This window comes from Larus michahellis, chromosome 1, assembly GCF_964199755.1.
Source record: "Larus michahellis chromosome 1, bLarMic1.1, whole genome shotgun sequence".
NCBI classification, from domain to species: Eukaryota; Metazoa; Chordata; class Aves; order Charadriiformes; family Laridae; genus Larus; species Larus michahellis.
This window is the reverse complement of record NC_133896.1, coordinates 151208675-151233620: the sequence shown is the minus strand read 5'-3', so window position 1 is coordinate 151233620 and position 24946 is coordinate 151208675. Positions and strand designations below refer to the sequence as shown.

General features: G+C 42.0%; 2 protein-coding genes across 11 annotated transcripts in view; one reads left to right on the top strand and one right to left on the bottom strand.

Annotated features, from left to right (window-relative positions):
• Positions 1-12392, bottom strand: part of EIF5B (eukaryotic translation initiation factor 5B) — a 39552-nt gene extending 27160 nt beyond the window's left edge. For 2 of the 4 annotated variants that reach the window (XR_012590084.1, XM_074609046.1), the window contains exon 1: positions 12247-12392. Coding sequence is in view for 1 of the 4 variants with exons in the window: in XM_074609046.1 (XP_074465147.1) it covers positions 12247-12281 (35 nt within the window). In the remaining 3 variants the exon portion in view is untranslated. Of the gene's footprint in view, positions 1-2270; positions 3066-10749; positions 10906-12246 lie in introns of those variants that run through there. The other 2 variants (XM_074609075.1, XM_074609064.1) reach the window with 2 other exon arrangements.
• A 179-nt stretch (positions 12393-12571) lies between these two features.
• On the top strand, positions 12572-23808 carry TXNDC9 (thioredoxin domain containing 9). Of its 7 annotated transcripts, XR_012590088.1 has the most exons (6): positions 13425-13627; positions 15363-15579; positions 17679-17797; positions 19698-19952; positions 21587-21726; positions 22273-23808. XR_012590088.1 is itself a non-coding variant. In XM_074609119.1 (5 exons), the coding sequence occupies exons 2-5, from the start codon at positions 15391-15393 to the stop codon at positions 22388-22390; spliced, it is 681 nt and encodes a 226-aa protein (XP_074465220.1). In that variant the 5' UTR covers positions 12572-13356; positions 15363-15390; the 3' UTR covers positions 22391-23808. The 7 variants fall into 7 exon arrangements, 6 of the variants coding, with proteins under 6 accessions (XP_074465220.1, XP_074465210.1, XP_074465235.1 ...); XM_074609119.1 differs by lacking the exons at positions 13425-13627; positions 21587-21726 and adding an exon at positions 12572-13356; XM_074609109.1 differs by lacking the exons at positions 13425-13627; positions 21587-21726 and adding an exon at positions 12572-13361.
• Positions 23809-24946: the final 1138 nt, after the last annotated feature.

The following is a 24946-nucleotide window of genomic DNA, read 5'->3' as shown; positions in this document are numbered from 1 at the left end:
ATGGATATCCTCAAGGCTGACTTTTCACATTGCAACTTTGCAGAAAGTTATGTCCAAACATAAAACACATGGGATTTTATGCTACTAGCAAAGAGGATGCTTATGGCAGCTTATGTTTTCCAGGATACAGGCTTTAGGGTGGGTGTATTTATTTTTGGGGTGTATTTATTTTTTAAGTCAACTCACTTCAACTGAATCCCAAAGAAGAAAACATCTTCTTCGGGGGGGAAAAGAAAAGATCTTTCAAATAAAACACTGAAAAAAATTAATTCACAGACATTAAGCTTCAACACCCACCAGCAAGAAGAGTTTGGGAATAATAATGAGGACTGTTCAGCTGTCACAATAGTGGCATAAATATAGTACAAGAGCCATTCCAACCTTGGCTTCCACTGCTGTCAATGGCTTCCAAGAAATCTATACTTTTCACTACATTTCCATTTACTAAGAAGTGACGCAGCAGGCTTCAAACATTTGAGCCTCAATGAAGTAAAAGGTAAAATTAAGTCTGCATGCACTTATATATACCCCAATATATGTAGTTATAATTCTTCTTAAGAACTGTAAAGCAAGAATTTTGTTGGAAAGCCAAAGAATTCAAATATTGGCTTCCCTTACTAAGAATTTATTGCCATAATGACCTTGAACTTCCTTACTTTTTAAAACTCTAATAATATTCCACTCGGATTTCACAATAAAAGTTGAAAAGAAGATTGAGAAGGTGCCCTCCCCTCTCTTCCTGGGAGATTCTTATGTCACAAGGAACGCACTGCATTTAGATACATAGCAAGAGAGATTCTTTCCTATTGGCATTGGAAGACACACCTAGGAAAACTTTTCTTGTAAACTTTTTTAAGCAGTCCCCAAACACGTGTTTCAGAAACTCAAACACTCTTGCAGGAACCTCCTCCTCCAAGACCTCCAGAAGGTCACCCATCCTCTCTTGCCTCTCCACTCAGCCTTTGTATGGGTCCTAACCCCAACACTAAGAGTGCCATATACAGGAAACTGAAAGCCCACCAGTATGCTCAGTTTTCAATTCTGACCTCGAATTGCTTTCACATGAAGACTTCATATATAGACTTCACTGCCTCACTACCTCAAGCCATTCAAGTTCATAATGCTTTGGACTCAAAGGAGGCTTGCTCTTGATCACATTCACACACTGAGATAACCCCATGTTTCCCCAGCAGAAGAGGCTCAAGGAGGTCAGGAAAGCTTGGAACTGAAAGCAAAGTGCTACTGCGCTCCTGATAAGGGGTTATTTCCCTGATTTTGTCTGTTTCAGAAATGAAGCCTGATCCACCTTTCTTATTCATGTATTTTTGATTCCAGCCTCTATGTTTGTTGCCAGATATGAAAAGAGTTCTGATATTGCTAACAGAGCATTTCAATGCAGTAAACTACAGCAAGAGTTAGGTGTGTATATTTCACTCACAAACTAAATAAGCACTTTTCAAAACATTAAATGGCTGCAGACATTCCTCCATGGAGGTCTGTGCCTAACACGGGGCAGAACTATGCAGTGGAGAAGACACAGCAGCCAGACTAATTAAAGGAGATGGTAGTAATCATAACAACTAGAGAGATCACCACATTGCATATAACAAGAAAAATTATTTTTCTTTAGAATTACATCACTGATTAAAAAAAGTGTTCTACATTTCCCCTATGCAATCTCACTGCCTTTTGCCATTTAAGCAGGATTATAACAACGTAAGACTTCAAAATATTCCAAAGCATTTTAAAATAAGCACATAGAAACATTCACACACTTTATACTGAAAAATATTGACCTTACTGCCCTAGAAATGACAGTAAGAAATCATATGTTGCCCAAAAGGGTTGCAGTACAAATTGTCTGCATAGACTACTGAAAATCTGCATTACACAGGGAAAGCCAGTTATGAATCGGCTCCTGAATATTCACTGAGTCACTAGTTAAATGCTGTGCTAGCACACCATTCTCTAACAAATCATGATCAAATATACCCAGATTATCCCAAGTAAGTGTTTGGAGATTTTTAAATCAGGCATGGACAACAAAGGAAATTCAACAGCATCTCTCATGCAATCAAAGCACCAAATCAGGCCAGTAACAGAAAGCGACACTCCAAAATCCAACTTAAGCTACTTGTGTTACATGTTAAGCAAAACCTGTGACAAATAAAGCTAACAATCCCAAATCCTGCCTATAAAAGAAAGTATGAAACTTTTCCATTGTGAAGATTAAAGCAGAGTTAGAAAACAAATGAAGAGCTGTCACCTACCACTGCTCAGTCAGATGTAAAACGATGGCCAGTAGCTCTCCTACTTATAAGATCCCACACAGTTGCAAGCTATTGAGTCAGAAAAGTGGAAAAACCCCGTGACCTGATAACTGCATGGTCTGTAGAAAAAAACATTGCAGTGTTTGTCTTGCTAGTACAGCAAGGAAGCAGCATTTAAGATTAAAGCCCCAGTTAAACAAAAAAAAAAAAAAAACACCACATAACAAACCACCACAAAAAAAAGCCCCTCAGCCATTACATAGTATATGCTGAAAAAATACTAAAATAGCAAATACCTTAAACTATTGGGTTTGTGGGTTTTTATCTGGGGGGGAGGGACAGTGTTTTTTAAAAACCATGAGAAACAAGCACAGTTTTGGAGCAAGTTCTTTTTCTGATGCAATGGCCTGCAACAGTCAGAACCTAGAAATTCCCTACGAAAGCCATCATGAGGCCAGAGTTCATCCTAACACAAGCTTTGATTTACAGATCGTCAAGCTTATGTTAATCCTAGGTTCCACATAACTAGGGTTTGCTTTAGTCTTTTAAGGGCATGCTTTGCCATTGTGCTTACGAAAACAGTGAAGTTTCATGGTTTCTAAAACTTGTGCACAATTAGAGAAATGTATTTTTGAAGTTGCAGTCCAAGATATTACAGGGGTTAATTACTGCACATCTCACCAAAACAGAAGTTGTCATGCTCCAAATCAAGATTTAAACTTACAATTCTGAAATAAGACAAAAACCACGAGAGCTTCCTAATGAAAGTATTTCAGAACAGTTACAAGTACATTTTAATTATCTATCACTTCTCTCTTACATGGAAGGTTAAAAAAAAATTACTCCCAAGTATTGGCATAGTAAACATATACATCACTAGGGATTTTCACTGCATGAAGCTTCCATACTAAAGACAGTTACTGCAATGCAATATAATCTCTAACAGACAAATCTAGGCACAGAAACTTGAAAGACTTCCTGGTCATTGCCCTGGAAAACAGGGCCAAATGTGGGGAAGACAAGACTGCAGCTATCGAAATAAGAGTCGACAGACTTCTAGCATTTTTCTTTGCTCAGTGAACTTCTGCAGCTGAAACGCGTAACTGCCCTTCCTTGCCGAACCAGCTCCTCCAGGTTTCCATGCAGGTTCTAGTGAAGGACAGCCTTGCAAGCCAACTGACACCAGCAGCATTTCACATATACTCTCTGATAACAGACAAACATATTATATTAGCAAGACCACCATCAAACATGTGTTTTCCTCATGCTCTTTCCTAAGACCACACACAATTATGACTTCGGGTACACTTACTATAGTACTTACAATACACATCCCCCAACACAGGGCAAAACTTCATTATAAACAGGCACCATGCATCTGCGTGTTGACAGAGACCGCATCCTGACTAGGCAGCAGTAAAATAAAGAGCAAAGGCAACTATTAATCCATACATGAACCAAAAGAGTGGAGCAATGTGATTAATTAGCAGTATACAAAGAAGCTAAGTTGCCCTCATTTATATCAATTTACCTCTACTGAAACTAGTTAAAACTGCAGAAATTAAATAGAAGAATTCAGTTTAAAATGAGAAGAAGCCCTTAACCACTGGAAATCCAACATTCAGCTTTGCAAACAAAGTCAACAGGATAACACTCTCCCACTGAAACTAAAACTGAAGGGTACACACAGACTCAAAGGTTACAAGTACTTTTTGATCCACTGCACTGACTGACACAAATATGATTACTAAAGCTTGACTTCACCTTGCAGCTGAGATAACAAGTCAAATTATGCTAAAAGTATTTTAGTTAGAAATGGGTTTAAGATGAAGTTCAAATGTTAGAAAACACAGCACAATTAAAAATAAACTTAAAAAAAAACATTCACATACATGGGACAGAAGAGTCAGTAAGTCAACACAGCAAGAAAGTTGCATCACTACTGTGAGCTCACTACCCACATTCCTGCATAATCAGAAGACTAATTTTTGCTGAGGCAACTCTGGAGATATTTCATCATTTACATGACACCAGCTCTTCTAACCACCTTCAAAAGGAACATCACTGTCATTAAATCATTTTCTTTTCCTTAAAAAAAAAAGCCCTTGAACTTCAAAAAGACTGAAAAGAAGCTGAACCATCTGTTTCCATCTATTTGATTTTGCAATAGTTTTAGACCAAATAAAACTAATACTTCTTAGACAGGTCTTTACCATCACTCCCCTGAAGCACCTTACCCATTCTCTGTATATGTGTGTTGTAAGCCCAGTAATAAGGATAAATTTCTAAATACAAACTTATCCAAAATTAGCAAGTTACCAATGCTGATGGCATATTTGTAGCTGGGTTTACTTGTAAGTATTGAGATAAATTGGCATTCTCTCTTCCAAAAAAGTTCTTTTAGAGCAACTGGTTTAAAATGCTACAGAACATAAACCACTTTGGAAGTAATTATTTAATTGTTCAAAACCACATACCACCAGCTTGTTCTTTAAGTGGGTTATGACATTGAAAATGCAAGCATCTGCTGGCTCAGCAAAGCCATTCAAAACATGAAAACAGAGCTGTGGCCTTTTTCTCATTCTTACCTATCAAAGAACGCGAACACCACAAACTTCTCTTTTTAGAGGAGAAGCAGCCACCTTGTCCTCCTGCTGAAAATATTTAAATTACATATGCCTGAGACAGTTAGAAATTCAGGAAAGAACGAACTGCACTCCCACCTCAGCCTCAGAAGCAAAGGAGTGTCCAGGTGAGCACCAGCTATATGACCCACCACTGCAGCTGACGGTACTTTAAAAAAATAAATAAAAATCACAGCCCCAGAAGGCAGCCACCCTCCCCTCGCCTTTTCCTCAAACTATGGGGCAGGGGAGGGGAGAAGTGACTTCCTTCCCCATTCCTAGCCACGCTTTCTCCTCTTATCAGCTCGGGCAATCTTGTGGCGACAGGTCCTTGCAAAAAAACACTTTTTTGGCATTAGATGAAATCACACTCCTGAGCGCACGCAAGCATTGGCTCCAATGCAATGGAAGCAGTTACAGCACGCAGCTGGGGACAGGAAGAGGAAGACCACAAGGTTTGAAACGTCTGACAGCTCAAGTGAATTAAGTGTGATGTGAGACTACACCTTAGTTATTTTTCCCAAGTAAGATGAAGGAAGCTGGTGAAGCTACCTAATTACATGAGACAGCAAGGAAATAAAATTTGACTAAAAGAGTAATTGCATTTTATTCAGGCTCCCAAGACAATGATTCCATTTTCAATATTAAAGATTCATGCCTTCTCTTTCAAGTTTGACCAGGGAAAAAGGAGAGTGGAATAACTATCAGCTAAGCAAAAGTTTCTAAAAAAAAGACATAGGAAACATAACTTTTAACCCCACCAGATCCTAGAAAAAACAGAAAGTGTCCTTTACACATCCCAGGTTTAAAAAAATAAAATAGAAATGAAAAAAGCTCACCACAACCTAAAATTCCCATTTAAACGAAGATATAGCAAAGCTCCAAGACAAAAAAAATAAAAATCTGTTGTTGTGGCTAGTAGTTGACAACACAGAGCTCTCGAAGAAAGCAGTTCTTCAAGGTTCAGTTTAAGTGTTTACATCGCAAGAGAACAAGATGACTAACAGCATGGAATATGAAATGCTAAATAAAGAACTAGCATTTGGTCTTCCCTGAACCAGCTTTTTGGTGTTTTGTTTGTTCAGAAAGAGTGCAAAGATGACAGAAATTACCTCCAAGTCCAGTGTTTCACAACTTCCGTATTCTATGTATCCCTCATTATATAAAATCAAAATACAGCACAAAAAATACCATTTAGAATACTTCATGAAATACTTTAGATTGTTTATAATGCCAAATATCAAAGGATGCCAGCCTACATTAACTACAATTAAAACCAATACTTCACCTAACAGCATGTATCTAAAGAAATGTATTTCAGCGTTAGATAGCAGGTTCATGTTTAAAATCTCTACTACACTATTGTAAAAGGAAAAAAAAAAAAAAAAAAGACATATGGGACGAACAAGTCATCAATGCTGCAAACACCAGGATCATCAAAACACATATCTTCTGTAAGATACCAACTGCTTTCAGACAAGAACACCTACCAGAATGCACTGTACTTTTTTAGCAAGCCAAAATAATGACTGAATTAATTATGTGCACACATAATTTTGTGTGCAGAAAAATTATCTCCTCTACCAGTCCAGGGGATTATTTTTGTAGAGGCAGTCAGGAGGAGGACGAGAAATATTATGCAAGCATTAAAAGTTACTAAATTGGGGGTTTTGTCCAGAACTGTAACCTTTACTCCTAGGCAGCTTTTAAGTGATGAACAGCACAGAATAAACGTACAGCATCACACATGAGCCCAGTCAGAAAAACACAACATTGTTAATGCAATTAAAACGAGCAAAGGTATGTAGAGTTGTCAGCTTGTCCAGCTTGATATTATGAGTGTCATCAACAACAACGGCAGAGTTTAACTTACCGTAAACCTCTCTATTTTGATTGAAGCTTTCCAGAGCTCCTCAGAGAACTGAAAGAACAGTTTCTACAATTCCTGATGGCTTGCCATGTACTATTTTCACATGTTTCATAAACAGTAGCTATATGTAAAGTTTAGGTGCCTTCATGAAGGTAACAGATGAAGAGAATCAAGATTTCAACAAGAAAAGCTGCTTCTAACAATCTACTTGGTGCACTGTAGTGCTTTCTGGTTTATGCTGCCATTACCAAATACCTGAAGATCCTTACAGTCTTTTTATAATGATGCTTTGCTTAAAAAAAAGATCCAACAAAACGTATAAAAATAGTTTTCTTATAAATATGAAATGCCTGTGTTAAAAACTATAGGTTTGGGGGGAACATAAATATACATTTGCATAGAACAGGCCAATACATTTCCATAATAAAGAAATTATTTTGCATTATTTTACTCCATCTTTCAGTACAAACTCCTGGCATCTTCCAGATGATATTTGCAAAACAAGGATTTCAAGGGTTTATCAGCTGTTGTCCTTGATAGAGGTGCAGAAAGCTTTGCTTATGAAAATATTTTGAGAAGCAGATAGAGTCAGTTATTGTAAATTTTCTGGTGTGCAGAACGTGTCTGAACTACAGGTGTTTGTAGGCTTTCTAGCCTTCACAGAACTTTCTTACACAACATTAAGAAGATTTTACTTAACATACTAATGAAAGAGCCAAAGAGAATTACTAGTAGACAATGCCAGCAATCTAATTTGCAGAAGAGAAAGCAATATATAGCATCAGCAACATCACTGTAAGTCTTATTTTAGCAGCAGTGTTCACTCTTGGCTGCAGAATCACAGCTGGCACCTGTAACTTCTAAAGCAATATGTATGAATTATCAGAGTGGTATGCCTAGGCAACATTTCACAAATATTAAAGGGCACAAGAATAAACACACCTAAAGACTGCCTACTGGAAGCTAAGGAAAACTACTAAGAGAAGAAAATTACTTAAAGCTGGGAGAACAGGAAAAACACATGAAAAGCTAACACCATCAGGGGAAAGATCCCTATTCCAGGCAGGAAATAATTTGTAACGTAAAGCATATAGCACACTTACTTGGAAATCTACAGCAGCAGTTTAAGGCTTGAATTCAAAGGACATTTTTGTAGTTTACAACAGCCTTTCTTCCCACACATTGAAAAAAAGAAAAAAAAAAAAAAAAAAGTCCTATACTAAATTCTCAAAGACAGCAGGGAAGAACCTTGGCATACCTTCTGCCCTTACAGCTCTGTCCAAGAACGAAAGCATAGCCCGTCACTCCCAGGAGGAGCTAGACTAGACATCAGAACACCCACTCTTCCATTAGGAAAGCCTGGAAATTCAGATACTTCATATTTCTATTGAAATGGTTGCTATGAAGTTTCATTTGAAAAAGACCTATCAACACAACCATAAAAATTCCAAAGAGAAAACAATTAAAGCAAGTTCTATACGGCTTAGGAGCTATTTATGACCCAAGACACTCTCCACCCTTACAAAGCACCTCTCTAACACACAGCACTGAGTTTTTCCTACAGCGACCATATATCTGACCGTTGCAGATAAGTATGTTCTCCGTGGACAGATGCACAGTGATCAAGTGGCAGGAGTCAGTGAGCGTTCCAGAGGAATAACACAGGGATACGAGTATAGTAGAAATAGATTTGTAGGTATATTTTTTCAGGTAGCAATCTGTACTCAAAACAGGCTACAGTCCTCCATTCCCATTCCTTCCCTGCTCACCATACCTATCATCTCACTCATGGTTTTCTCCCTGTGTACTTAACAGCCTTCTCCCATGACGAAATTCATCCTCACCCTCATTTACCAGCACACCCCCCAGCCATATATCAATACTCATCAGTATGACCTCTACTGCACTCAGCAGAAACAAGGGAGGGAGAGGGGGTGAGGGGAGAAAAGCAGAGTAAAGATGACTTGTACCTTCTGTAACTTGTCTCAGTATGTCAGAAGACAAGCAGAAAATCTCCCTCCTGTCGCATCAATTCTCAAACCAATATTCACAACACAGACATACCACCTGCATCTTCCCACGTGCTTCCTCTGCACTGCAAGTTATGCCCTTGAGCTGCTGCATGCTTTGGGAGCAGCAGCCAAAAGGGACATAAGGGATTGTATCCGTAACATAGTCATTGAGGAAGGAAAGAGAGGAAAAGGAGGAAACGAGTAACACTGCATAGCAGAGAATTGAAGATGCAAGAGACAAAACTGACTGGAAGCCTTTGATTCCACGGTGCCATTCCTCTCTCACTGCACTGGGAACAGAAGGGGGACTGATGAGAGATGCTGAAGTCCAGCTTCAAGCTCCAGATTCAGATATGTGATGCAGCCTCTCCCTCGAGGGAACCTGACATTCACAGAGGTGTCAGCTAGAACAAACACCAGATATCCTCTGCAGATAGAACCTATTCCAAAACATCACTGGCCTTCCAGGTCCCTCCTCACTCCCTTCCCCTCAAACTCTCTGCTATAAAATATACCCAGTCTAACTGTTCTGTCACAGAATCACAGCATGGTAGGGGTTGGAAGGGACCTCTGGAGATCATCTAGTCTAACCCCCTGCCAGAGTAGGGTCACCTACAGCAGGTTGCACAGGAACACATCCAGGCAGGTTTTGAATGTCTCCGGAGATGGTGACTCCACAACCCCTCTGGGCAGCCTGTTCCAGTGCTCTGCCACCCCCAGGGTAAATAAGTTTTTCCTCCTGTTGAGATGGAATTTACTGTGTTCCAGTTTGTGCCCATTGCCCCTTGTCCTGTGACTGGCCACCACCAAGAAGAGTCCGGCCCCACTCTCTTGACACCCGCCCTACTTCTCAAACACATATCCGTTTAAATTCTTCTTCCACATCATCCCTCCCCATTGCCATAAAACCATGTAGCCCTGTAACACAGTATTGCCACTGCTAGTAGCAGTCCATAAGCTCTGTACTGCATTTGCAAGGCCTTAGGACTAAAGCCCATCAGGCTTACTTTGGCTGAACTTTTCTTGACCTGCCTGCAACTCTTACTTGATTTAGCTGTGACAGCAATTTCTCTAATTGACCAGGTGGCCTATGCCTAATTGGTTCTACTTTTGTTTACCCGGGCATGCTGCAACCATCGTTTCATATAGATAGCAGTTACTCTGTATAGAATGAGATATTCACAATGCTACAACAATGATGCAGTGTAGAGAAGTACAGGGCTGGTATGACAGCAGAGGCCTTGAGAAGTGGAGACACAGGGCTCAGCAGAGAGGAGTGCAGGCATGGGATCAGCAGAGATGGCTTGTACAAGACTCGGCACTGGACAGCCCACAACTCACCAGCAGCCAGCTAAGAGAAATGCAGACCTGGACAAAACTGGTTTTACAGGTAAACAAACAAGAAATAAATAGTATCTAATATATAGTCCCTTTTACATATTTGGATGTAACAAGGAGCTGCAAATCAGTGAAGAGGAAAAGCATATAAAAATGGTCTCAAGTGGATCCTAGACTGAGGAAGATGAAACCACCAACATGAACGATCACATTCCTCCTTGCGAAGGACACCTGATGCTGACAACTCACTGTAACAGCCAGGATGAAGCCACTGACCTTAGCACTCAGAGCAGCAGTAAGATGGTAAGCATAACTACTTTAACAGCATTATTGCTCTTTCTTTTTTTTGTAACAATTAGAATCTGGATTAATAATCACTAGGCTCGTGAGATTTCAATTATTCTAACAATAAAATTCTTGGCCTCCCTTAAGGTATGCTTCCTTTTTTTAGCCATAAATGAGATTTTGCACATAGCACCCAATAGAGACCCATGCTCAGTAATTTACAGACACAGAAATACATGCGGCAATACACAAAGAGAACAAGGTATCCAGAAGGCACCAAGACTCTCAAAGTGTCCTTTGTACACCAGCCGCTGTCACTGGAAGCGCCCCGAGCAGCAGTGCTTCAGTACCCGAAGGCTTCTGCGTGATTTTGTCATCTACCACACCAGGGACAAAGATGAGCGCTAGGCCTTCTTTCCTTTAGAGCACAAAGATCCAACCCATCCGTCTGCTTTCTGAAATCACACTTGACTCATCTCCTCGACAGAGCTGCTCCCAAGATATACCTGTGAAACATAGCCCATGAAACAAACTGATAACAACACACACTACAAAGCAGAATACGTGGTGTGGCAGAAGGTGCGAGGAAAATTAGTCAGACAAGCAAAATGCCTCACTAGCAAAATACTCATTACACAGAAAGAACTAGAGAAACTAGAACAGTTTACACCCTAACCTGGTAAAGGGTAACAGCCTTAAGTCATTAACATCAACATCTTCATGCACTACACATCTAGGTAGTAAAAACGCCTAGAGAGAAAATAATATTTTGTGAAAATCCTTCATAGGGAGTGCTTTCATAAGAGAAACACTTAATGACTCAAAAAGGATGTATCAAATGAGCAGTCTAGGTAAGGGGAAGAAGTTGTAGTTTCTAGTTCATACACATTTTAAGATGTCAGTTTTCATTTAGCTCCTTGTCAGTATTAACAACTAAAAACACTCTCCAAATTGATTGTATTTTTGTATTTATTATTTATAGCAGCAGGTAACAATATGTTCTGTCCTGTTAGTGTATATATGCACAACGTTATTTGGTCAGCTTTCCATATGGTTAACATAGCTGCCATTATAAGAACCTCTTACATAGAAAAAAAAGTTCACAGACGGGGCAGTATCCAAGATAATATGCTCATAACCATGGAAGTGATCATCCTACCCTTCAATCGCTAAAGTGCCTAATATCTGCATTTATTAAAGTTGCACAAATCTCTAAATCATAGCACAGTCTACAGCATTGTCTCCCACTAAAAAAACGAAACCCCAAAAAAATCCCAAAACCACTTCAGGCGCTGGAACTGAACCAAGCAGCTATTTTCACCCGACAATCGAGATCCGTGCTCACAACCAGTGGCCGCCTGTCACTGGCCCGTTCCCCGACAACCTTCCCGAGAGCCCGGGCCAGGCTGAGGGAAGCGCGTTTCAGAGGCAGCGCAACGACGGTGGCAGCAACGCAACCGCTCCAGCGCCGATGGCCAAACTTCCCCTGCCACAGCCGGCCTCAGGGACCGCCAGCCTCCTCCTCCACACCGCCGCCCGCGGGACACCCAGCCGCCCCCCGCCACCCTCTTGTCGGGCCTCCGCCACCGACTGGGCCCGCACACACAGCTACTGCCGTTGCCCCGGGCGAGAGGCACGACCGGGCCTTCCGCCACGCCACCGCCACCCGGCCAAGGGCCGCCGGGCCGGGCCCGCCGAGCCCCGCCTGCCCGCCTCCTCCGACGAGGCCGCGATGCCCCGGCAGGGCCTGACTCAGCGACGCCGCACCGGCGCTCGCCACTGCTGTCAGCGGCCCGGGGAAGGCGGCGAAGAGACGGCGAGGAGTAGGTGGGGGTGGCCACCTTTACCTGTCCTCGCTCTTGTTCTTCTGCTTCTTGCCCATGGCGGCGGCCCCAACGCTCGTCCCCCACCTCAGCGCTACCCGCCCGCCCGCGCGCAGCACCGCGCATATGGCAAAGCCGCCCCCGCCGCCCGCCCGGCCCCGCCCCGCCCCCGCCTTCCCGGCCTGCACCGCGCACGCACGCCACGAGCGGCGACCCGGGCAGCGCCTCCCCGCTCTAACGCCCCCTGCCGGGCCGGAGGGGGAAAACGGTCGGTGCTGCCCGGGGAGGGGCGGAGAAGCGGAGGGAGGGGAAGGGAGGGGAAGGGAGGGCCGGCGGCGGCCGCCCTGCCGGGGACACGGAGCGCTCGAACTCGGCTGCAGGGAGGGAGGTTCCCCTTTTGCGGGGAGTTTTGGCCCCGCTACAGTAATTCCTTCCGCGGGCAGAGCACGTCTCACGGTTCTCTTCAGCCTCAGGATCGCCACCTCCACCTCGCTTCGCTCCACGAAAATCCTCCCTTCTTCCCTCCGCCTTCACACGGCTACAGCTCCTTATCAGCCTCGCCCACCCCGGCTCCCGGCGGACGGCGGCGAAGGACAAGAGTTTATCTTCCCTCCCCACCTTCCCCATCAGCGTACTTCAGTACTGGGGAGACAGATTTCCAGGAAACAAGACAGCAGAACACTTCTCTTTTAAAAAAAAAAAACAGACTTTAATATCCCATTATTTAAATCCGCGGATCTTCTAGCGCGCTTCCAAGAGCAAAGAGACAACAAGCCCCGGCTACTCCAACACAGCCGTCTTCTCAACGAGACTGCCGGAACGGTCCGGCCGAGCCGCGCCGCCGCCCACCAGCCCCGCCTGCCCTCGCCGAGGCGCCCTTACCTCACGGCATCGCTCGAGGGGCCGGGCTCGGCTCGGCCCGGCCCGGCCCAGCCCCGCGCCTCCCGGCCGTTACTCCCCCGCCGCGCCCCGACTCCCTGCGGGGGCTCGGCCTTACACGCCCAACCCCGAGAAGAAGCTCCCCGCCCCCCCTTCCGCCCCCCCTCCCAAGAAACGCGGCGGGCGGCCCTCACAGCTCCCGCCGGCAGCCGTTACAGCCGTCGCGCACCCGCCCCGCAGCGGCGGCACGCCGAGGTGAGGTGAGGGGCGGGGCAGGTCACGCCCCCCTCTCGCGGCCAAGCCCCGCCCCGAGCGCGGTCGTTAGGGAGACGGATGGGCGGTGCGTCCCGGCAGGGGTAGTCGCGGCGGGGCGGAGCTCTGGGTGTGTGCGTGCGTGCGTGCGCGCGCGGGCACGTGGCCGCGGCCCCGCCCCGGCTCTCGCGAGAGGCTGGCGGGGTGCTGCCGTCGGGCGGGGCGGGGAGAGGCGGGGAGCGGAGCCGCCGCGGCGCAGGAGGAGGAGGACGGGGTGAGTGGCCGTGCCGTGTTGGGGCTTCGGCCGTTTTGCGGGCGGCGCGGCCGGTACCGTGGCCGGGGAAGGGTGATGTTTTCCTTGGAGAGCTCGTCTGGAGCTGGGTGGGTGGGTGCGCGCGCGGGCGACCGTTGTTTGTAACGGCCCGGTGGAGGCGCGCGGCGCCTGCGCGGTGTCCCGCAGCCGGCGTCGGCCCCCCGGCCCCGTTACGGGCGGTCTCCGGCGGGCGGTGCCGGCCCGGTCCCCGGTGCCCCTCCCTGGTGGGGCGGGCAGGACCCGTTGCCCCGTCAGCGTGTGCGGAGCCAGCCGGGAACGGGCCGTGGGCGCAGGGCCCCCGCTGCGTAGCAAATGTTTGTTGGCACCCCGGCGTCCCCGGCTCGGGGAGCCCTCTGGGCGGAGGCTGGCTGGGGTTGACTTTACGTTTTCCTCCCTGTTTGCTTGGAGGGCGAGCCTCCCTTTGCCCTAGCTGAGCAGTGTTCCCTCCCGCTCCTGAAGATCTCATGGCTTCTGACCCGCGCTAGCAAGGTTCTTATTTCCTCTGGAAACACAAGGGGGATAGAAAATACTAAACGGAGAGGCTTTGCAGTTAGCAGCTTCGGGGAGAGGGACTCCAGAGAAGGTGCCGCAGGTCAGAGCAAGCGTGGCTGTGAGACGTGTGGAGAGTGGCAGCAGGCTCAGCACTGCTGATGTTGCATTGCACTTGGAGTGCTGCCGTGGTGTTGGTGTTTTGCCCATCGCTACTTAAAATGCTTTCTTGCGTCTCTGTGCAAGGTGTTTGCCAGTGCCGTTGGATTTGTAGTTTGGCTGTTCTGAAATACAGCCAAGAGTACTGTGGAGCCCGAATTCAGCACATCAAATCTGTGGCCTGCAGGTTGAGAATCTGGTTAGGGTGACTGTGCACTATCCCTGTTTCAAAACTGTCACTTTTTATAGTGATAGTTTTTTTGTAGTGTTAATTTATTGAGGAGAACAATCGATTATGTTGCCACAGCTCTTCATGCACCCCAGTCTTAGTATTTTGTGCCTTTTGGAGTGTTAGGGCAGGGGGAATGTAACAGAAAATTATTTTAGTTTTGCTTTTTCATACAGCAATTAGGTAGCGGTTGTTGGGTTTTTTAAATCCTTTCGCTGGCTGCCATATGGTGGTGTTTGCAATAGCAGTTTTCTTGTACTAATTGAAGCAGTGTATTGGCCTAAAGCATTTGCTCTTTAGTGCCTTTTAGCTGAGGAGAGGAGTGTTAATTCAGATTTAAATATGTTAATATGCATCGGGTACTTAAAGTAATTGTATTTAAACTACTGATGGAAAGTTATATACTGAGCATTGTTTAGACTTACTCTGAGACATCTTGCAGCTTGGAGCTTTGTGATTGCATCTTCTACTTTCAGAATATGGATTAAATGTATATGGATCTGTCTCAGGATTAGTGTTCCTTTGGAACTGGTGAATTTTATGTCTTCGTATTGACAAGTAATTTCAGGTTCCTGTGCACTTTCAACAGCTACCTTTGGGATTGAGAGAATAGGATTTGACTGGTATCTTTGTTGCCATCTGTGTTCATTGTGAAAGTATTCTCCAAAGGGTGTTGCAATATAGAAAAGAACTATCTACTGCTATCTTCAAATTGCATAGCATTTTGTTTCTCTACAGTGTGAACTGCAAGTAAGAGAGGTCAGGCTTTTAATTAAGTGTTTATATAAATGTTAATTCCATGTATCACTATTTCCACAGCTTTGAAGAGATCACTTTATAGGTAAAGATGGCTGCTGATACTTCTGTTGAAATACTTCAAAAAGTTCTGGAGAATGAAATACTTCAGACTACCAAGGTTGTGGAAGAACATCTGGATGCTGAAATGCAGAAGCTGGACCAAATGGATGAAGATGAATTGGAACGCCTTAAACAAAGGAGGCTTGAGGCACTAAAAAAGGCCCAGCAGCAGAAACAAGTAATTCCTGTAGTTATATAGACTCTTGATGTGGATAGTGTAACAGACTTTCTGGTAATCCTAGGGAAACTGTGTATGTGAACCAAGTATTTGGTATGTGTCTGTATTCATTGAACATTGCTATCTGGAAGCATAAGCCTTGTAGGCATCCTAATCATAAGCCTTAAGGCTCCTTAAGCTTCTGAATTATGAAGATTGTTACTTATGGCATGTAAGTGATGTGTGCTCTTCTCTTAAGGTATTTTGTAGAAGAATGATACAGGGTCTTTCCTTGTTCGTAGGGTGAATCGTTTGTCCCACTCCTAACCCAATGAAATGTCCTTGTATGACTGCTCATTTCTTCTTGCAGGAAAGAAATTCTGCTTTTGTCCCTGATATCTCATGCTAAATTGTGGTCCTTGTGTTCCCCAAAAAGTCTCTTTGAACATTGTTCTCACCAAAATTTTGGTAACACACAGTGTGAGACCTGAATTATAAGTAGGGAAGCCGTAAGTTTCTTAACTTTCTCCATCGAAGAAAACCTCAACAAATAGACTGGGTTGGGGGTGAGGTGGCTGGGTTGAAAGGAGATGCTCTGACTGTGGTGGAACCCATAAAAGCTAATGCCATGCTTTGAAACGGGAATGCAGTAAAATGTTATGGCATGGTTGGGATGCTGGAGGATAGGCAGTGTTAGCAGCTTTGACTCTATAGACACGGAAGCAGAGAAAGTGGCACACCATTTGTTTGTTTTTAGAAGTTCGGTGTATATTTGATTCTAGTGTTTTCCTTTTTCTGAAGTCATAATGCTTAGATGTTCTTGGATGTGACGTGGTAGTTCTCATGCAAAAACTTGTTCATGTCAGTTGATCTTAAGTCACTGTTCTCATGCATTTTCAAATGCAAATTTAAAGTAGGGTAGTACTCAGTAAAAGGAGTAAGCTGCCACACTATTCTGGAATAGGATTGTGCAGAGGGAAATTAATGCATACCCACTGTTGAAGGGTAGGTCAGGTCTTGATTTACATCATGATGACTTCTCCATGTGCTCGTACTTCTATGCATTTTTAATGTGTACAATGTTCAGGAAATTCTTTGTTCTATCCTGATGTAGCTAATTTAGCTTACGGGATATTTTTGGTTTGCCTGGAAACCTTTTTTTTTTTTTTTTTTTTTCACTCTGCTAAGATGAACGGCAAGATCAGGAGCAGTAATTTATGTAAATTCTTTCTGCCGCACTGGAAATTAAAGTTTTTTGTTGGGTTCTGTCATACTGTACTACTTCTAATCATTTAGCTTAGTCTGTACTTGTTTTAATACACCTACAATACTGAAAGGTAATTGTAATGCTTGGCTTAAATGCCTTTGAAAATCTGGAAGATTAGGTTTTTTCTAAACCGTATTTGCACACTTAAACAGGCAGTTCTTGAAGTTGCCTGTAAATTTTAGCTTGTGAAATTCTGTTTCTCCATACATTTTGTGACTAATAGTATGCATGTGTTTTCTGAATGGTTTTCTGGAAGCTGGCTCATATTAAGATACCTTCAGAGTATATTTGATAGATAGACATCATCTGCTGCAGGTGAGTTAGTAGGCTTTTTTTCTGCCTGATTTTTTCAGAGGGTTAAATTAGAAGAAAATTATTTTAATACATACAATGACTTGAGTCAGTTTTAGACGAGTCCTTTGAGTGTTTGAAAACATTTTAGAGAGAGTATTCCAGGCTGTCGATTAGCAGTTTTCAAATCCTGAGAATTTTCTGTTGTTGGTGTTCTCTTTGAACTAGTCTAGTCTTACTGAGAGGCTGCACTGCAGAAATTTATGCAGCTCTGTATAAGATTTGTATTTCCAAATAAGTAAGGTAGCCTTACTGCTCAACCACCTACCTGTTGTTGAGAAAGAGACAATCCGAAAGTATTGTCTAGCCTAGTGGCATTTGCGTATATTCAAAACAGAACTAAAGGGGCTGAAACAATTTTTTTTCTCCTTTTGTTACTGTATGGAATGGGCTTCCACTGCAGGCCCCCTCTTTTATTTTTCTTAAAAGCTGTAGAGCTTGCATGACAGGTGCAGGACTAACAAACTCCATACTAATTATTTCCTTTTACGTTTTCCAAAAGGAGTGGCTTTCAAAAGGACACGGAGAATACAGAGAAATCCCAAGTGAGAGAGACTTTTTCCAAGAAGTCAAAGAAAGTAAAAATGTGGTTTGCCATTTCTATAGAGATACAACATTCAGGTATAGTAAATAAGCTGTGCTTAAGAAACCTTTTGTTTATAGATGTCTACAAAAACGGATGTGTTCTTTTGTTCTTTCAAATCCCAGAAATAAATAAGCATTTTTAGAGGTATTGTATTTCCTTCATCTTCCAAATCTTCTCAAGATTTGATTTTTTTTTAATTTTTCTATTCCAGTTAATCTGAACAAGATTTGACAACAATTAATACCCTCTTACATAGTTGGTTAAACTATATATGTATAACTTCTTTGACAGTATTTGAAGAGTGCTGCGTTTCATTATTGATTTAGTTTGAGGGAGCCAGCTCTGTAAAAGTAGTGACCATACAGGAGCAGCATTTCAAAAAGATCACTTTGGTTATTCCAGACAGATACTGTGGACAGTTCTGGCAAACAACAATAAAAATAAAAACTTGTTTAGGCATCTTCAGAATTGAACCTTTTATTTCGAAAGGATCTGTGGATACCAGTTACAGCTGCTTTCCCTTTGTGCTGGTGTGATTATGTCACTTCTTTCAGGTGTGAGGCCTAGATCTGAGAATATGTCCTGCCTCGGAGTAGGAACCTAAAATAAGATCTCGCACTTCCTTGGAGGAATTTCAGAAGTTCTGGGTTGTAGGCTGTTCCTCAGTGGTTCTGTCTTAAGGTCTTTTGTTAAAATGCGGTTGCAAAGTAGAGTAGTTTGTTGAAGGGGAAGCCAGTTGTCCTGGTTTTGATTGGTTGGTTGTTTTTTTCCCCCCAGGGTGTTATGTTCTCTCTAACTTACAGAATATAAACTGAAACAGCCTCAATGTGAGAAATGGAAAGAGGTCAAGGCTGGATTATGCAGTGAGGTATCTGTGTCCTACATTTTCTAAGTTAAATGTTTAAGTTTCAGAAGTATCTGAAACGTCTGTATTTGGCTAGCTTTTACTCAAAGAAGTTAAAAGACTGTCTCTGCAAATAAAGTAGCTTAGAACAGGTTTGAGTTGTTTGGTTCTTGTTTCTTGAACCAACAAAGTCTGTAGACTCAGACAGGAGAAAGAAGTTTAGAGAAAGTTCTTTGTAAAATGTGTCGTGCTGGCAACCAGCTTGAAGCTAGTGTGTCAGGTTTACCAACCACAATATCGAGTTGCTTTGATCCTTGCCCACTGCAGCTTTTTGATCTGTTCAGCTCTTCTCTTGAGTTAAAGGACAGTCACATCACAGAGTTCATGCAGCTAAGCCAAACCACTTAAAGAAGAAGTCCAGAAAGCTGAGATCGTAGGTGAAAAGTCCACAAATCTCTGCCATCTGACAAGTATTTTGAGCAGTTCACGTTACTGTCCCTTAGTGAGAAACAGTAATTGTATGCTTACTCCTATTCCATTGCCACAAAAAAGTGAAATATTTTTGCCTTTAGCCCTCCTGAAGCAGTCTGTGGAAATAACTTTTTTTTTTCCCTGTAGTGAGTTACTGCATCTTGGTTTTGGTGGTAATGACTGAAAAAAACCAAAACCCTGTTACATGTTGAGAGTGCTTGGGATGTGAGTGTTAGCTATAGGGAAATTTTTCCAACTGACAGGCAGCGAAGCTAGAGTGGGAAGAATGGAAGTCAGAGGGAAATTTCATCAGTAAATGCAGGCCTCAAGAAATGAGAGAGGCTTTCAGGTGTATATGGGAGTAATTGGGAAGAAATTAGAGAAATGGATGGTATAATTACACAATAAAGGTGCTCCAAGCTGTTATTCTGCAAGTCATTAAATCCAGCTACCTTTGAAACACGTTTTCTCTTGAAACTAAATTCTTAATTACAAAGGTCATATCTGAGGAATTAATATGGTAGAACTAGCTCTACTGTTCCTTTTAAACTTTCTCTAAAATACATTTCTTCAGCGTATTGATTCTAATACTTTATATATTTGGGTTTTTTTTTTCACAGGTGCCAAATAATGGATAAACATTTGACTGTATTGGCAAAAAAACATGTTGAGACAAAATTCTTGAAATTAAATGCTGAAAAATCTCCTTTTTTGTGCGAGAGACTGCGCATCAAAGTAATCCCCACTCTAGCACTAGTAAAAGATGGAAAAACACAAGACTATGTCGTGGGCTTTACTGATCTCGGCAACACTGATGACTTCACTACAGAGACCTTAGAATGGAGATTAGGCTGTGCAGACATAATTAATTACAGGTAATTAATTGTTTTGTGATTGTTTTATTTTCAGATAACAGTGCAAGGAGAACATGCTTGCAGACAGGAGAATCTGTAAAACTTTGTAACTTTGACTGCTATGTTGGATGCTTAAGACACACCAGGGTTTAATCCAGTTATTTAATCTGTGTACTTTGGCAAGGGAAAGAGGAGAGTATCTCCTTGGCAAAGTATTGAGGCATTATAACGAGTGTTACAGTGTTCTCTTTGTACAGCGATAAAAATAAGCAGAGTTCTTGCTGTGAGGTGTATAGAGTAGCTACACTGCTTTGATAGGGCTTCTCAGAATCATGCATCTAATGTAATCCTTTCTAAATGAGCTGTAGATGCTTAGATGTCACAGTAGCAATGCAGTAAAGTTTGAGCATTTTTAATCGCTTCAGAGAAAACTCAGCAAGTCGTCCTTAAACTGTATCATATTACATGCACAAATGTGTTGGGTTTTTTTCACAGACAGTGAAAATAAGTTACAGAGGTGCAAATAAATTATTTGTGTAGTAGTACGATATAATCATGATAAATCCCACATTTAAGACTACAGGATAGAAGGCAGTAGAAAATAACTGTCACCACAATAGCCTGACTTTACAGGAGAATCATTTACCAGAACTTTCTGCTTTGCTTTCCAGTGTGGCTAAAACATTGTCTGTATCTTTTCAGGTTCATTTTGCTCTTCTGTTTTGAATGTTTTTGGCTTTTCTTTTTCATTATTTTAAACTTCATTATCTGATTTTATTTCAATGTCTAATTTCCAGATTTTGGCAAGAAGTATGGCTGTATCTTAAAGGCAAAGAAACTACTGTTCAATTTAGCTTAGTAGCTGTTGAACTTCAGATGAAATGACTGAAATTAAAATTTAAAATTCAAAACAAGTGGTAATACCCACTTTCCAGCTCAGAAACAAGCAAATATGCAAAGGAGTCAAAGGCAGCTTGGATATATATTCTAGACATTAACAGCTTTTTATGGGAGAAATATTTCATTGGAGTTGTACCAAGCTGTATTGAATTTGCCAAATGTTAGTACATTGGCTTACGGCATAATTTTACTTTCTACTTGAGTCTACTAGTACTGTATATTCTGCGCTTAGGTCCTTGTGGAGTGGGGATGTTGTTTCATTCTCTATTCATTTTACCAGATCCTGAGTTTGGTACCCTGGCTTTGCAAAGTGAGCCACAATATCTGCACAGCTCAGGAGATCCATTCCAGGAAACATCCATTTGTATACAAGTGTTGCATTTCTGCCCTACTCTGAATGTAATGTCCTGCTCTCTGGAGTTCCTGAAAAGGAAGTAGTCCTCCTCAGAGCCTAGAAACTGTTCTTTACCTTCAACCTGTGAGATAGCACATGGTGAAAGGATATACTGTATTTAGTGGAAAAACTGTTCGGGTCACATTGTTTGGCCAAAATCAGGATTCAAGCGGTGTATTGACTTACTACTGACATGTAATTAACTAGCAGTCAGTCAACTGTACATTTAGGATCAATATCAGCAAAATATTATTTACAAAATGTTAGTGTCTACAAATTCCTAAACACCCTTCTGTAGCTAATTCCAGAAGGTTCTAATTGCTCACTCGCTCACTGACACTTAGATGCAAACCCCTCACAGGTCATGTGAGTGAAAGCACGCGCACCATTTTCTGAGCAAGGGGAGGATCTCCTACAGCGCGCCCCTGCTGTAGAAGATGTGGGTGCTCCAGCTTTATGTGAACGCCTGCTGTTCCCAGCAACCTATGGACCCACACTCTGGTGAGAAAGCTCCCAACAGGGTCATACATGCACACTGAGGCATGAGTCCCCCATAGTCCACTAGCTGGAATGCAGTGTACCACGGGGAAGCTGCTCTGTCTGGCCTAGGCAGAGGTAGTAGAAGGTGACTTCTGGCAGGACAAAACCCAGTTTTGACTCCAATGTCCCTGTTACAAAATTTTAGCTTCTTTCACACTTCTGGCTCCTCATTTGTTTTGAAAAGTCTCTCTGTAGTTCCCTGGTTACTGTTTAATCTGAGAGATGGTTTTCTTTAGCATGATCAGTTTGCAGCAAAAGCCCTTTCAGACAGTTTTTCTCTAGAGCTCCGCTCTCAGGTGCTGTTTACGCTCACACTCCCGTTTTAACTACAGTTATCCAGGCCATTTTGTCCAGGATGTGCTATGCTAGGAATGCCACAATGCTACTTAGGGTGGCTTTAGGGAGTAGGGGTTGTGTTCTCTTCTGGAGAAGCAGGTAATTAAAGGTGCTACTCAACGGTCTGCATGAATATGGCTTTAACCAACATGTCTTACTCTTTTTCTCTAGTGGAAACTTGATGGACCCACCTTTTCAAAGTCAAAAGAAATATGGAACAAGCTTTACAAAGTTGGATAAGAAGACCATCAGAGGAAAGAAATATGATTCGGATTCTGATGATGACTAGAAGAACAGCTAAATGTATTTGTAAATCATCTTTTGTTTATGCTTGGTACATTTCTAAGAATGTTTTTTATAAAGCTTACTGCTTTTCATCACATCTGCACATAATGCTCATTTTTCTATACAGTTTTATACAACTGAGTCATAGCAGAAAAAAGCTTAAATATTTTTTTTTCCTCTTTTGGAAGTCGTTTGTAATTCAAAAATCTGAGTCCCTCTAACTAAATAATGTGGCAAATTATGAACTTTGTCGTAAGTGTAAATGTATGAAGTGTTTGGAAGTAACTGTTAAGAAACAACTGTACCGAGTCAGACCAAAGGTCCCTCTGGCCCAGCATCCAGTCTCAGTGGCCAAAAGCAGATGCACAAGGAAGAGTAAAAACAGGGTGAGCAGATAGCAGTGCTTCCCCAGAAGATACTTTAAGAAATCTCGGGCTTGGGGAACTCTGTACCTGAGAGTGTTTGCTGGTTAAAATCATAGAAGAAAAATCTCTTTAAATCCTCATAGTATCCTAGCATCCACATTATATAGCAAGGAGTCCACAGTTTAACTGTGTTGTGTGAAGAACTGCTTCCTATTGTTTTCCTTGAATCTGAAAGTTCCTTTTTTTTTTTTATTTTCTTAATTAAAGGCGATGATAGACAGTTTTTAAAAATATTTTTCCTTATCAGTTCTTCTTCTAGTAGTCTTTTCAAGTTTATTACTTATATTATCAGTAAAGCACCACAAAATGATTAGTAAAGGAATCGTGCATTTTAACAAATGATTGCTTATCTTATGGTGCCATATCATGATATTGAATAACTTAATTACATTGCACTATAAGTTGTAAAAACAGTCATAACTTCTGTGAATTCTGAAGTAGATGGCCAAGAGAAATGCACTTTTACCATCTAAGTATGCTGCATGTTAAAGCTGATACAGCGGGTAATAGCACATAGCAACAAGCATACTGAAAACAGCCTTGTTCGCAGGTTTGTATAATTCTGTGGTTTTGAATGTGTGGATTTTATAGCAGATGCTTTGTACAAGAGAGTAGAATAGAGAAAAGTATTTGGGAGAAACCTTGATCCGTTAAGTTTAGATATAGCGCCACATACTGTGTACTGTTCCTAAGTAACGGACAGAATTTTCAAGGGAGATCTTCCTTGGATCACAATGTAAAATTTGTCTAGGTGAAGAGTTGATGAGTTTTCCTTTCGTTTTCAAAAAAAATAGTTTGCTGTGTCCTGAACGACCCTTTTGAGGTGGTACTTTGAATCCAGTTGTCCCAAAAAGCAGTGAAGTGGGTCTTGTCAGTCTTGCTGCCTTGTAGCAATCACACTTGTGATTGGGCCAGCCCAGCAATATATCTCTAAGTTTAAAAAAATTATATTTTATTTCTGTTCATGTACATTGAAATAAAATTATTTTAATTCTAATGTTGACTTTTGCATCCTTTCAAATAAGGTGGTCTAGGTGTTGTGGGTTACTTTCTTCTTTTGATAAGGTCCATCAGAAAGTTGCACGTGCTCTTTCTAGATTTCTGGCTTAAAGTTCTGTCTAACATTAAGACATCATTTTGAGAAGACAATCAGCTTAAGATGTACAAAGCTGCCCATTAATCTACTAGAAGCATAAAGTAAACTTGCCTCAAGTTGATCTCCTTTTTAATGCACAAACTCTTTAAATGCACTAGAAAGTGCTTTTTTTGTTGTTTGTTTTTCATACAGTTGCATGAAATTAGGAAACCAGTGGTCCAACAGCATTTTTACGAGTGCCTTAGCAGGACTCATCTCTGAGTCCTAATTATGTTGAATAGGCTGGGGAAATATAAAATCGTGTCTAACGTAGTTGCGTGCTGTGTGGAAACACCTGTGGGCTTGTCAGGATTCCAGCATGGTGCGTTGTTAGAAGTTATTCAGTTCCGTGTGTGAATAGCCTCATTACAAACTCAGTGCAAATCCTAGTCAGAGTCTGTGCTGTCACGTCACTTTAAGCTGCTGATTTTTTTCTAGGTTAATCTTCAGTTGGAGCTCTTCCTTCATCTGGCTTGTAATATGGCCACATGCACTCCCGTGCTGATAGAAGGAGTTTGCAGTAATGCGTGGTTTGTGTACAAGGGGAAGTTGAGGCTGTACTAATAAGTTTAAATTTATCTTGAAGTAACAGCCTCATAGATCTGTCTGCTTCAAGTCTTCACTTTCATGTCTGCTTTCTGCATTTTCTGTCTTGAATGAAGATTAAAACTCATTGAATGTTCCTCTTGGTAAGATCTCCATTCTTAATCTGCTTATTACTTTGAGATGCACAATCCAAATCCAAGAATTTTATTTTCACTGAAACTTTAAAATTCTCTAAGAACTGGAAAATTCTTCTAGTTTGAGTAGTGAGGAACAAATTATTCTTCTATGGTAAAGCTCAGTCATTGTGCAGCGCAGATTAAATAATGAAGTGTCCATGATAGACCTGGGTCAGCAAGCTAGACGTGTAAACGGTACAGAGAACACCAACTGTCATCTGTACAGTCTTGAAAAGCAGAAGTTTAACTTTGTCAATAGCAGTCTAGTGGCAATGTGG

Coding starts and splice junctions, on each gene's coding strand:
- TXNDC9 (XM_074609119.1), top strand. CDS start 15,391: ATGGCTGCTGATACTTCTGTTGAAATACTTCAAAAAGTTCTGGAGAAT. Junction 15,580..17,678: donor AGGCCCAGCAGCAGAAACAA/GTAATTCCTGTA, acceptor GTTTTCCAAAAG/GAGTGGCTTTCAAAAGGACA. Junction 17,798..19,697: donor TATAGAGATACAACATTCAG/GTATAGTAAATA, acceptor TTTTTTTCACAG/GTGCCAAATAATGGATAAAC.